The following is a 13,490-nucleotide window of genomic DNA, read 5'->3' as shown; positions in this document are numbered from 1 at the left end:
TTTTAGTTAAATGTATAAAGAATTGGTTAGAATAGGGTAAATCATGACCTCTTCTGCATGTGGGAGCAGAGTATTGCCTTTTTATAGCAATGGGACACATGAAAAGCATGTGTTTCCATTGAGGGCAACAGTGTGTTGCTTCTTTAACTGCTCAGAGCAAACTGAATGTCTGGTGTTGGTTCTTTAAAGCAGTTGTTTGTTTGGTAACACAGTACGCCGGTACATTCAATTCAGTCAGTATCAACAAAATGTTAGGTCCAGTATGCTTTTGTGAAAGGACCAGCCCTCCAGTAGACTCTGCAACCCCCAGCTGATCTAATCTGGAGGGGAACGGATTGCTCATCCCCAACTCCAAAATGCTGGAGGGCAAGCAAAGAAAGCAGGGGGCAGAAAAGAGAAAAGGTAGAAGACAAGTGTTTGATTCTTTCCTTTCCCTGTTTTTGGTGTCTCTGGTTAATTTTTCAGCATTTCTCTGCCATCCAATTGCATCCAATTGTGCCTTCAGACCTGAGGCAGCGTGAAAACACACACACACACACGCACGTGCACACATACAGCATCATGCTGGGAGGAGGACCGTGTGTGGAGAATACTTCAGCTCTTTTTTCATTCTAAAAAACAAAAAAGTGTCAGACGGGCAGTTGGACACGAAGCTAGGTAAATATTGATGACTTTTTGACCATTTTATTTCCCTCCCACAGACAGCTTTCTGCAAATGGAGAGTCTGTTTATGCTTCAGGAACATCGATTTCCTCCCTACTCTTTATTCATCTTTATTTTCACCAAATTTAATCTGGAATCTTAAGCACCACAGACCTCAAAATGTAGTTTGCATATTAAGAAGTAGCTGATTATCGTGGGGTAGAAATACAGATCTTTAATTTTGTGCATTTTAGACACAGCTTCTGTCTGCACCACCATGCTGGAGATAATTGTGGAAATCTACATATTGAGAGGGAGGCTCTTGTCAGGGTCTGTTTTGGAGTGGGCCTCTTGTTATCTGCTGTAATTCATGTGGTAGGATGAATATTACCACCTGAATTAGGCTATTATGCTGCCAGGTGGAGGCCAGTAGAGTTACAGGAAATAGTGATCATCAGGTCATGATAATGAAGCAATTACTGCAATCTATTCATAACACAATATTGACTGCTAGTCCACTATCAACAGCAACCAGATATTATGTCATAGATCATATGTCAAGTTGAATATTTATTATGATCTAATACACCTCTTCTTTCCTGTTTCTATAGCACAGTGTGTGTTGGGGACCGTACAAGACACCCAAAATACCCTTGCAATACTGCAAAATTTGTAAAACAGAAATATAAAATTACTCTTATTCTTGAGCTTCTTACTTCTGCAGACAAGAATACTGTTGACACGCACACACACAAAAAAAATCACTTACAGGAGTCCTTCCTATAATTGATCATAAATCAGATAAAACCCTAGCCCCGAATTCATCATATAATGACCAATAAAACATGGAATGAGCATCTTCAGTCTCAGCTGAATTATATAACAAACAGTCTTTTCTCCTAAGAGAGATGATTAAACTTGCTGTTTCTCTAGTTGATGGTAATAAACCCTAATGTTACTTAGCACGCCTATAACCATTCCAAATCACTGTAATGTTGTTTTATTTGAATATCCTTTTGATGTCAACATGCTCAGGTTAAGGTTTGGTTAATTTGAGGTACAAGTGTGACTTATTTAGGGTTAGTGGTTGACCCATATGGGTTTTTCAGTGGCTCATACTTAAAAAGCAGGGTGGGAGATGGGAGGTTTATAATGACGTTGGTTTATCTTTTTGCATCTGATAAAATATGACAATAGAATAGTAACAAATGAGAAACAAATTTGCTGAACTTAAAGCAGTATTTACTTAACACTAGGGCTGCAGCTATAGATTACATCAGTAACTTAGTATTTTACAGAATATTCCAGCTATTATGAACAAGTAATTATTTATTGATTGCTGTCAGAAGGGTTGGCAGGTGTAGGGCAGGGCTTCAACATGATAAATAAACTTACACTAGCCACTTGAACAAAAGCTGTAAGTTTATAAAACTGACCAATGTACATTTATTTACTACATTGCAGGACTGCCCTACAGCTGCCGACCGTACTTACAGTAACTCAGACTGACCTGAATATATCTGCTGTATTGGACTGGTGCATTTCAGGCTTAAACAACTTAATGCATCACTGTGAGGGGAGAAATGAATTTCAGTGTTTCACAAATTGACTGCAGCATTTTGTTATCTGTGGTTATTTTCTTCAACAAAACATATCTAACAGCATCATAACTAGAAACCTCCATTTTGCAATCAACGGCATCACATTCTGTGTCCACAGTGTTGTGTGTCAAAAATAATCTTCCATGTGAAACATAGTGCACTGCATATCTATCTATCTATCTATCTATCTATCTATCTATCTATCTATCTATCTATCTATCTATCTATCTATGACATATGAGATATGTGGCTTGAGGCAAAGAATTTACATCAATGTTTTTTTTTGTAATCAAGTTACCAAATGGAGTTGACAGCTAACAGCTCTGTGAAGAGCTGTTACATTTTACATGTCCATCTTTCAAACAGGACTCACAAAACTTACACACTCGTTTATAGATGTGAGATCCTTGTGTAGTTTGGCATTTCTTTGTGATGTGCCATTAGCAGTTACCTTGAGAAATTCTGGTGCACCTGCCTGGATTACATGACAGAGGATTTCAGATAAAAGGAGATGAAAATTGAGGGGAAAAGCAGGAGCTGAATTTAGTAAAAGTGTACATCAGCGACATAGTTGTCTGAGATTGCTGAAGATGTGTAGTTTAAGGGTGTGTGGTTCAAGGTGGATTTATTGTAGTTACACACCTACAGTGAATGTCAGATCATCAGAGCCTACTCTGTTGGATTGAAGATCAGTTGATAGTTCTATACCAATGAACTGCTTTGTCCAAGATGCTCTGGGGCTAGAGGGAGACTGACACAAATCTGAATGAAAAATCAGTTCAGCCAGCCTGCCATATACTATTGAGGAAAATAAGCAGAGCTTTTTGGCTGTTGACAATAATTACTTGTTAAACAGCAGGTCTAAATTTGACATACTGTGTACTGTTTCATCTGCAAAACTAATGTGCGTACCTCAGGAAGGCCCATGTCAAGTCTAACACAGAACTCACCAACCTCTTACTACATTCCACCCCTCTGTATTCCCCTCATTCTCCCCCTTTAGTGCCATTGGGCCTGGGTCTACTGCTGCCTTTCTGCTAATGAGAACCAGTCCCATCCAGCACCATATAAACCCACTAACACACACTTAGCTCTGATCTCAGACCAGTAAACATAGTCGCTGTGGCCAGGTCCCACCACTTTACAGCTGCTAATTTAGCCACACAGCCCTGTGTTATCATAACCTTTCATGTAAAAAAGAAAGGAAAGAGAGGAGAGGAAAAGAAATTGGTGATGTAGGTGCATATGGTACTTTGGGGACTGTTAAATATGTAGAACACAGGTATAAAGTGATCTAATAATGGGAAAATGTCCACCAGATGTGGGATAAATATAATAATGGATAAAAAAAATATCCAGATTGTATGCAGTACATGGAGGTGAATTGGAGATGTAAAAATTACTTGATGGAAAGAAAATTAGTTGTCTGCTATTTTGATTTTTGATCTTTTTTTTGGACTTTTGGTTGAACAAAACAGTCAATTTGAAGACTTTGGCCTCCACAAAATTGTGATGAGCGGTTCTAACATGTTAAAAATGTAGCCCTGCTGTACTGTACAGACTCAGCAAGCCTCCCGCATCCTGCCGGCCCGCCTACATGCCTTTATTTTTATTACAGACATTATTTTATTTCTCAAGAGAACAGAAGATGTTTTGTTATACTTTTGCCCCATGCCAGGATGCGATTATGTGCCTTATATTTCTTCTTTAGTTATGGACTGGTAAAATGGACTGTACTTATATAGTGGGTAGCTGTACTGACCACTCAAAGCACCTTTCACTGCTGTGGCATTCATCCATTCTCGTCAGTGGCAGAGGCTGCAATCCATCAACATCGGGAGCAATTTGGGGTTCAGTGTCTTGCTCAAGGACACTTCGATGTGACCAGAGGAGCCCGGGATCAAACAACCAGCCTTCTAATAAGTGGACGACCCACTCTACCTCTTGAGCCACAGCTGCCCATTTAGCATTTCACTGTAAAAAGAGACCTCCTGTGAGCTATGAAAGAGCAGAAATGGGCAGCACAGGTGGTATTAAGGGGACAAATGCTGATTTGGTCTCTGTTATTGACCTCTGCTTCTAATGTCTTGTCTCTGGCCAACATCAAGGTACCTCCCCTCCCTTTCCTCAGTTTCAGTTTTCTTCCTTCATAATGAAAACCTGCTTTTAAGTTAAAGCCACCATCTCCTCTTAAAATATACGTGCCTTTTAAGTGAGCACTTAATATGGCTTTCTAACACTTACTCCTAAGCAGTATGTACAGAATAGACTGATTTTATTTATATTAACAGCCTCCTCTTGCCCCCTTCCATTCAGCACTTCCACCTCCGCCCTTACCCACTATTTTCCTGTCTAATTTAGCATTTTTTTCCACTCTTCCCTATCAGTTTGGGCTTCATAGCCTTTTGTCCTGGAAATAACTATGAGCTCCACCTATTTTTAAAGCTCCACAATTTGCATGGTGGTCTGCCATAATTCACCCTCCCACCTTTGCCATATTTTCCCACCAAGCCTTTTGCAAATACTCTTCCAAATATGTTCTACGTATCTGGAAGCGCTAAAATACTGGAATCAGCTAGATTTGGTGTGAACTGCCTGCTAAAAACTGCAACGTCTCAGTGATGATTAGGTCTGATTGGGACTGGAGGGCATGTGGAAGCGTAGTTGACAGGATTAAGTGTCTATTGAAGTGACTTTAGCTCCTTTAGAGAGCAAATGACAAGAAAAGTGAATAATTCAGTCCCCTCTTTCAACAGAAGGACCCCCGCTCCCTTTTTTTGTCTTCCTTAGCAAAGAAGAGCACTATCTACACGTATGATCCTTTGAAGGGCTTCTGATACCCAGTGAGAGTTAGTGCAGGGAGAAGCGGTTTCTCACTGTAATTAGATATATCTGATCCTAAATGTTTAGCTATTCATTAGGGCAGTTTGTTTCAGGAGCAAACGATTAATGTGTGTGCAGTGATTGTAGTTATTTGTGTGTGTGTGTGTGTGTGTGTGTGTGTGTGTGTGTGTGTGTGTGTGTGTGTGTGTTGGTGGGAGAAGGTGGGACATAAGCCAGTGTCACTGCGTGTGTTTGTGACACATTAGAGTGTGCATGTAGAGGTGGGAGATGAGATGATGTGAGCTTCGTCAACTGGTATGTCACTCTGTGGAAAGTAAATTGGTTGTTTTTTTTTATGTTTCTGTGGCTGGAAAACAGGGATGACTTGATGCCTGATTTTGGCTTCATCTTGCTGCAGCACACAGTTGCTCAGTCAGCACTGCTTAAAAAATGAAATTATCTTCTTTCCAAAGTTGTAAGAAGTGACCTCTGAAGATCAAGACCCTCCAGAACATTTGAGAAAAACACCAAAATGAAAAGTAATGCTATCAAAAGGTAACCGATACCGAGAGGCTTTTCTCAGAGGGGTTGTGATGAGCTCAGCTGAATGACACATTTAACGTTTTTGTGACCTTACAACAATGCTGTACTGTACTTAGTCTTGAATATTTCAGTTTATTTCATTTTTGAGCTTATGCTTTTAGAAGTAAAGAGAAGAAGAGAAACATGGCTCGCCAAATTAAATAAGTTTGTGTTAAATAATTTCATATTATTTATCTGATGATCAGTAAATACTGCAATGCAGCATTTTGTTATTGGCAGTACATATCCACCTTATCTGTGCATCTTAAAATACCTGTGCTTTCAGTTATGTTTGTCCATTTATTCATGTGTGACTATTAAAGGAGAATCATCATGTAAAATAGGTTTTGCGTATTCATGGTAGAGACAGATATGCAGAATGTGGCCTTTTAATACATTAACTACAAAGACACAGCTACACTTTGTTCTCCAAACTTAAATTTTTCCATGACTCAGCTCCAGCCACTACTGACACTGCTGCTCATTCTGCCTAGATATTCAACAACATGGCAGCATTAGCATATGAGTGGCTCTGTGTTTGGGTGAGTTTGTTCTCAACAAAGAGAGCAGAAAGCACAGGTCAACGTCTCTCATCCACTTCAATGGGCAGCTGAAGGGTAAACAGAACTCCCAAAATAAAATGTTTCTAAACTTTCGCTCTGGTTTGGAGGAAGGCCTCCTCCTGAATCTTTAAGTATAAGATAAACACTGTAAATATTTTGAAGATAACTGCAGCAACAACCTTAAATTATGCATCCCCCTTATCCCAGTATTGATGTTGCGTGTGTGTGAATGATGTATGCATTACTGAGAACATGTATTTGTGCATTCATAGTACAACTGTCTCAGTGTTGTGTGTGTGTGTGTTTATGGAGTGTACACAAACACACCTATACTGTATATATCTGTGTGCCACAGTGTGCTTATGTATGTATATATTTGTGTTGACAGAGGGAACGGTTGGCTCCTGCCCGCAGCCTGGCAGTTGTGTACTGAAGCATGGCGTCATCACCATCACTCTGCAGGCCCCTCACAGCGCTACATACCCCGCAGGGCAGTTCTCTACTGCCCTGGCAATGATGAGCGAAAATTGAGGAAACTAGCCTCTCTGGATGTCGACTGTGCTGTCTTGGACTGCGAGGATGGTGTAGCCCTCAGCAAGAAGGTACACACATACACAGATGCACATGTTGTGAATGAAATACAACTTCATATGAACATATGAAGGCAAGTAGCTCACAAACACGCACACACAGCTGTGTGAGCCTGAATGAGTTTAAGTCCATCTCCCTCCTTCAGACAGGTGCTTGGTCTTAATCACTGAAAGGAAAACTACCTAAGGGAGATGTTTAAAACAAGCACATTTCACCCTATTATTGATAGTATAAAAGCAGTGGTGCCCCCCTATCAGAGTCCTTTAAAACAAGGTGACCATGTCCCACTGGGCGAGCAGCGGGAAAGCACCAGATGCAGCAGGTTAAAAGCATTCTCCTCCCGCCCACACGACCTCCCCATTGGCCCTGGTGAACTGCCCATGAAATTGTGATTGGAGAGTGGGATAAAGCAGGGGCCCGGGTAAGAAGTTAACTAACAAAGGTTTTTAAGTCATGATAATAAAGATGATTGATATGGCTGGAGGCTGTTCCTGTAGTAGACAAAGACAATAAGATGATGACCCGTGTGACTGACAGGCTAAAACTGTGACCCTGCCATAGAGTTGGTGGATGTCAGAGCTTCTGTCTTTATTATGTGTTAGAGGGGAAATGTGGAGAGGAATGCAGCACTGAAGCAGCCATTCAGGCTTGAGTAGAAGTGGAGACACCAGACTTTTGCGCTGTCGGAATGTGACAGGTCCGTGTCTCTATCTTAGCTCAACAAAAGTGTCCTACTCCAACCCACTTTCCAGCCCACTCATTTCACATGAAACATTAGACACTTGCGAATGTTAAATGTGATAGGAGTAATTTTTTCAATCCTTTTTCCAAGGCCTTTTCGCTGTTTTCATTTAGCTGGTGGGTTGTAAAGAGGAAAATGACAGTTTCATTCCCTCAACACACTGAATCGTGTTCATCTCTGAGTAACGCACATCAAACACAATAAATTCTGGAAAATAGTATCGTACCAGTTCCCTGCCTATTAATCGCATTACTCTCTCCTCCTCTGATCCTGCTACATCAGCACTACATGGTACAATGCATGGCACTGGGACAGATATTCGGCACCTTAGGTTTATGTCAGCTTTAAAAGAGTCTGACACACTGTGAAAAAATCTTGTAACCTATTATGTGTTTGCTAGGTCATACTGCGTAATATAAAAATTAGATATTAACTCAATAACAAAATGCACCTTTCCTACTGGTACTCTTTCTTCACTTCCCACTCTCTCAGCTTCTTTCTCCACTATGGCAATTTGAAATCCATGGGGGTTGTGTGTGTGTGTTTGTGTGCGTAGGTTAAAAGGAATACAGCTAAGGTATAGGTGTGCAAAAATGACTCGTCTTTTATGCCTTCTTCTTCATTACATGTGCAAGAATATTTGGATTATTTTTGATTTCTTTGGACTCTCTTTAGATTCTAGACTGTCAAATTGAATTTTTCATATTCACTTTAAGGGGCTGCACTGAGGAAACTGTGTTTGGAGCCCCACCATTTGTCTGTTAGGGTGATGCAAGATATGGAATAAGAGAATGTAAATGTGTACAAACAGCCACTGCACCCGATTTAGGCCAGCTAAATTATAGCCCTATTGTTAAAAAACATTCAAATGCTGTGTAAAATTGAAATAAATACAGAAATCATTTCGAACTGTACCGACAACAGTTTTATGAAGTGTTCCTAGGCCTGTGTAGTAATATCTTTTATACAATCACCATCCTCACTTGTGAACAACTTAGGCTTTTGAGGAGCTCTCTTTCATTTCATACCCAGTCTTGACACCATCACCTGTTACCAATGAACCTGTTTACCCGTGGAATGCTCCAAACAGGTGTTTTTAGAACAATACACAACTGTCCCAGTCTTTTCTTGCTTTTGTCCAAACTTGTTTGGACACAATAAGCATATATTTATAAAATAAGTGAAACTGATGAGGTAAAATGTGTACTGTTTTCAATTGAATATATGTCAAAAATCATAAGCAAATGATCACATTCAATTTTATTTATCTAGTGTCACAGTGTTTTTACAACAGAAGCTGTAACATCTGACCTGAGAAAATGTAAATGCTTGTATACACAGGAGGTGTTTCAGGTCCAACTCACATGAGTCTGACTGAACACATACACTTTTAATTTTTGCAGCTGTCTGCATAGGCTACAGAAGTGCTTACGTCTCACATTATGTGCATGTGACCTTAACCCAAAGTACAATGCCTCAAGTTTATTTATTTGTCTACTTTCCGTTTCATTTTGGGAGGTGATGCCTGACAGCTGAGATAAGACACAGTGTAATGCATTTGGCGGTTTGACAAGGCTGACGAGACGACACGCACTGAGTACAAGCAAACAGCAAAGACTGCGGTAAAAGCATTGACAGTTTTATAGCATAGTAAAATATGGTATAGTAAAGCACAAAACAGGAACTGCTCTGAGGAATAAAAAAGCTGAAATAGAATTAGAATTTTACATGCATAGTAACTGAGCCCTCCTAAAGGCCTGATCTTCACCCTTGTGGCAAAGTGATGTGACCAAGGTAGAGTAATTCTTTAAGATGTGGTGTGTGTGTGTCTAGAGGGTGCAGAGCAGTGTGTTAAATATGTTAAATGTGGCTGTCAAAATGTGAGTGACCTGAATTCCTCCTGAACAGAGACAGATGAAGCTACCAGTTACTCTATATAAAAGTTTGCACTCAAGAAGAAGAAGAAGAATCAGCTTTATTGACAGTGTGTATATTTTTACATACACACACTGAATTTGTCTTCTGCATTTGACCCATCCTTAGTTGAACACACACATGCAACACCCAGCAAATTACATGCAGTACATGCAAGCTACCTCCAAGGACATATGTAGCCTTCTAAGATACATTTTTATACATTTTACTGTTTTTTGTTTTGTTTTTTTGACATTGCGATCAATAAAATTGTCACTGACAAATAAACAGGCTAAAAATGTTCAGTTCAATTCTTTATCAGAAAATAAGGTGTGCTCTTCCTTTTCTTCCTTTGTGCTGCGTTTGAGCTTCAGAAATACTTGGGGAAAAGATTGTGTGGGTGCTGCCACACTACTTGATCAAAATGAGCTACTGAAAAGCTACTTGATTCAGTACCAATAATGCAATCACCACACTGCTGAGAAATGTAGTTAAACTAGTAACGACACTTGAATAAATTCAGTAATTACACTGATACAAAATTTAGAGCCACTGACCGTAATTTGTGGGAGGCTTTCTTAACACCCTTATTCTGCCTTCTGTTATGTCAGATTAAGATCTGTTCTGGGACCAGCTGAATCATGAATAAATGAGAGTTTTCGCTTTTACATTCTGTATTTTGCACTAGCAACTGTTATATTCACCATGACGACTGCACAGTCGTCATTATGTTTGCCAAAAGATACCAGACCTCAATAATGGTCTTTACAATGCATGTCTTTTTTTTCCAAGGGAGAGAAAATGGAAGCAAAGCAGAGGGTGGGCTTGCTAAATGCCATCCTGAAACCCTGTTTTGGCAATGGCAACAATGGGTTAGGTGAAGTGCAAGGTTAGTTAGCTCACTGAGTGTGCATGGATAGGCCTTAAATGGGGCTATTGCCCACAACCACCCTCCTATTATGTGTTCATTAATGTATTCTTTTCATTATCTCTCACCTTCACCTTAAAACAGGGAACGATATTCATGACAATAAGGTACGCCGTGAAGGTCAACCCGTCCCCCTCCCCTTGAAAATTGAAATCCGGGAGTGCCCGCTTTAATTGCCTGCCGCTTTGACTCCAAAAATGTCTGTGCTCCCTCTTGGTAGTAATACTGGCTGCTTAAGAGGCAGGGAGATGAGAAAAAGGAGTAAAGGGTATGAGCCACCCAGAGCTTGCTAACTGTCACCACAGACCCAGAGGGGAGAGAAGGAGGAGGAGGAGGAGAAAGGGGAGGGAAGACAAGGCTGACTGCTCTAACACTCTTACACATATCATCATATCTGTATGATCAGTGGGGTGGAGGAAGAGGGAGGGCAGGTTGAAACCCCGGAGCGGAACTGACGGCTACACCTGTCCTCTCTCCTCCTCTCTTCCTCTGTCTTGTTCTTTCATTGTCCCTCTCTCTTGCTCATCTCCCCTCACCAGGGTCCTCAGGGTTAAGATTGTTTATCTCTCTCTCTCTTGTTCTCTCTCTGTCTCTCAGTGCCCTACAGTCCAGTATTCCTCCTGGTGTTTCTCTGTCTCTCCCTCTCTTTTCCCCACATGGGTCCCTCCAACCTCCCTGACTCCCCCCTGCCTCCCTGCCGTAGAGATTCTCTCCTAATCCCTGGAAGTTTGGAACTAATGAACTAACTGCTGAGCCGCTGCCACGGAGCTTGGTCCCAAACTATACTGTACTTCACACTCGATTTCCTCTCCAGATGGCATGGTGGCGCGGCTGACACGACGGGGAGCACCTCTCGCACACCAGCACGCGCCTGCCAATTCACACAAAGTACACAAGACATGCTGAACACAAACATGTACTCACAAGTGTGCGCATGCAGACGTATGCAGACATCCGCACACAAATGTGTAACACTGCTTGTTACAGTCTGCAGCCCACTGTACATCAGTCGAGCATGACGTGGGACCAGTGTCCGGTATTCACTACCAGACATTACTTAAGCAGGACCGCTCATTAGTGCTTAAAGTAAGTTTGTCCGCTATTTGTGCATCTAAAGGTTTTGTGTTGGGTCCGTATGGAGGCCGAAATCCAAGAGTGATAGAATTTTGCAGTTTTAGGAATACATGGATGTGATTACAATATACTGGATTCAGCTGTATGTTTAATTGGTGCAATGGTCATTTTTAACTATTTTGGTGGTTCTTATTAGCAAAACTACAGGAATAACAAGTTAGTGTAGAGACTGTAGAGATAGCAGACGTACATTTTACTGTTCTTTTTTCTTTAATAAACAGTTCTTTATCAACAGTTGTGATGAAGTTACTAAAAGTTATTAGAGGGCCAAATAGCAAAGCTCAAAGTCTCAGAAAATGCTGCACAAACCACAACAGATAGGTTGGAAATCTCTGTACTTTTGTGAGGTTGTATGTTCAAATCCCGCTAACAGCAGCACTCAGAGTTGAAGGTTCTTCCTTCCTGCTGATTAAGACTGCACAACACACTAAGACACTCCATCGCTCTTTTTCTGTTTTAGCTTTTAATCACCTCAAACAATTGGGTTCCATTCACAGTTCAGAACTGCCTGTATCTTCCAAACAATCAAACAAATATATAATATTTCCACATGTTCCACAGTCACGTGCAACTGATTTTCTAAAGTTTAGTCATGCTTGGTGAAAAGTGGATCTTTTTCACATTTTCATCAGTATTGCAGATAAAAGAATGCCTCACTGCAACCTATGATCATCTCAGCAGTCTGTCACTCTTGTCTGCCCTGTGTAAATGATCTGCAGCACATGGTCTGAAGTACATGGCACAAGTGCAAACAGGGCATGTCCAGCACCAGTTTTGCTAGTTAAGCAGCACATCATCTGCGGCAAAGTAAAGTGCAAGGCCACGATGGGGTTGTATTTAGTCTGTTAAGTAATCATAAGTGTGTGTTAGGTGGAACATTAAATTAAATCCATTCACTTTAAAAGCCTGCACCTGACTTCTTGCTATGATGGATTTGGCAAAGTTGAAGAAGCAAATGATCTTCTGATGTGAGTATGCCATGTATGGGACGAATAGGAATCCACCAAAGCTCCTTGAGGTGAATCTGGTGTGGAGAGGATAGCGATGAGTGTGTCCTTGTCCTCTGGCATCACCAGAATGGCTGCACAATACAAAAAGTGGTATACTATGCTATATTGTTAATAGTATCTATAACTTTTAACTGTAACTGCACCTAAGTAAAGGTGAGCATAGGCCTGAACTACATATGGTTTATTGACTTGACCATTTCACATAGTTAGAACAAGTCACGACAGCCATTTCTTTCACTAAAGGCCTGTTCTGTTTCTTGCTTTGAGTTCTTTGACTAATGGCTGGAACTAATGATTATTTTCATCATTTACTGATTAATTGATTAGAGTATAAAATGTTAAAGATTTGTGAAAATATTCATCAAGTTTTCCCAAAGCCCAAGGTGACATTTTAAAATAGCTTTTTTTGTCCAGCCATCAGAAGAAGAAAAAAAGAGCCAATTTTATTTCGATGGACTGATCGATTAATCGACCGATCATTGCAGTAGCTCTAGTGGTAGAGGTGACTTCATAAACTATTAACCTGACTGTTTAACCTTTATGTCATGCACTTCCCTGGGGTAATACTACTAGCCACTGGTCCGGAGACAGACCATTGTGGTTGCGGTGAGAGCAGCTGAGGGAAAAGTAGATGGCACATTGTAGAGAGGATGGCGTTATCACGGTCTATTACCTTTTCCTGGTTGTAGCGCAGTCAATATATGAGCTATGGTCTATGCATGAACTGTGTCTGACACCAGAGATTTTCAACTTAACATAAATTATGCAGCCAACTGTCAACTGATACATGACCTCAGTTCATTGCTCACTGTTATTCCAGAGGACACTGAGAGATCTGCTTTCCATTTAAGTGGATTCAAATGACTAAACCCTTGACAGAACGAACTCCTGGGAAATAATGTTATCCAGTTGAATTATGAATACTGAGCATTTGTATTTAGTGTGTATTTATATCTGAGT

The 13,490-nt window shown here is 40.6% G+C and overlaps 1 protein-coding gene across 1 annotated transcript in view; it reads left to right on the top strand.

The window, feature by feature from the left end:
* Positions 1-13,490, top strand: part of clybl (citrate lyase beta like) — a 55,925-nt gene that overhangs the window by 23,327 nt on the left and 19,108 nt on the right. The window contains exon 2 of the mRNA XM_046404184.1: positions 6,600-6,813. Within this exon, the coding sequence (XP_046260140.1) occupies positions 6,600-6,813 (214 nt within the window). The remainder of the gene's footprint in view (positions 1-6,599; positions 6,814-13,490) is intronic.

The sequence above is a fragment of the Scatophagus argus genome, chromosome 11 (genome assembly GCF_020382885.2).
Source record: "Scatophagus argus isolate fScaArg1 chromosome 11, fScaArg1.pri, whole genome shotgun sequence".
NCBI classification, from domain to species: Eukaryota; Metazoa; Chordata; class Actinopteri; family Scatophagidae; genus Scatophagus; species Scatophagus argus.
This window is presented reverse-complemented; position numbering and strand designations above follow the sequence as displayed.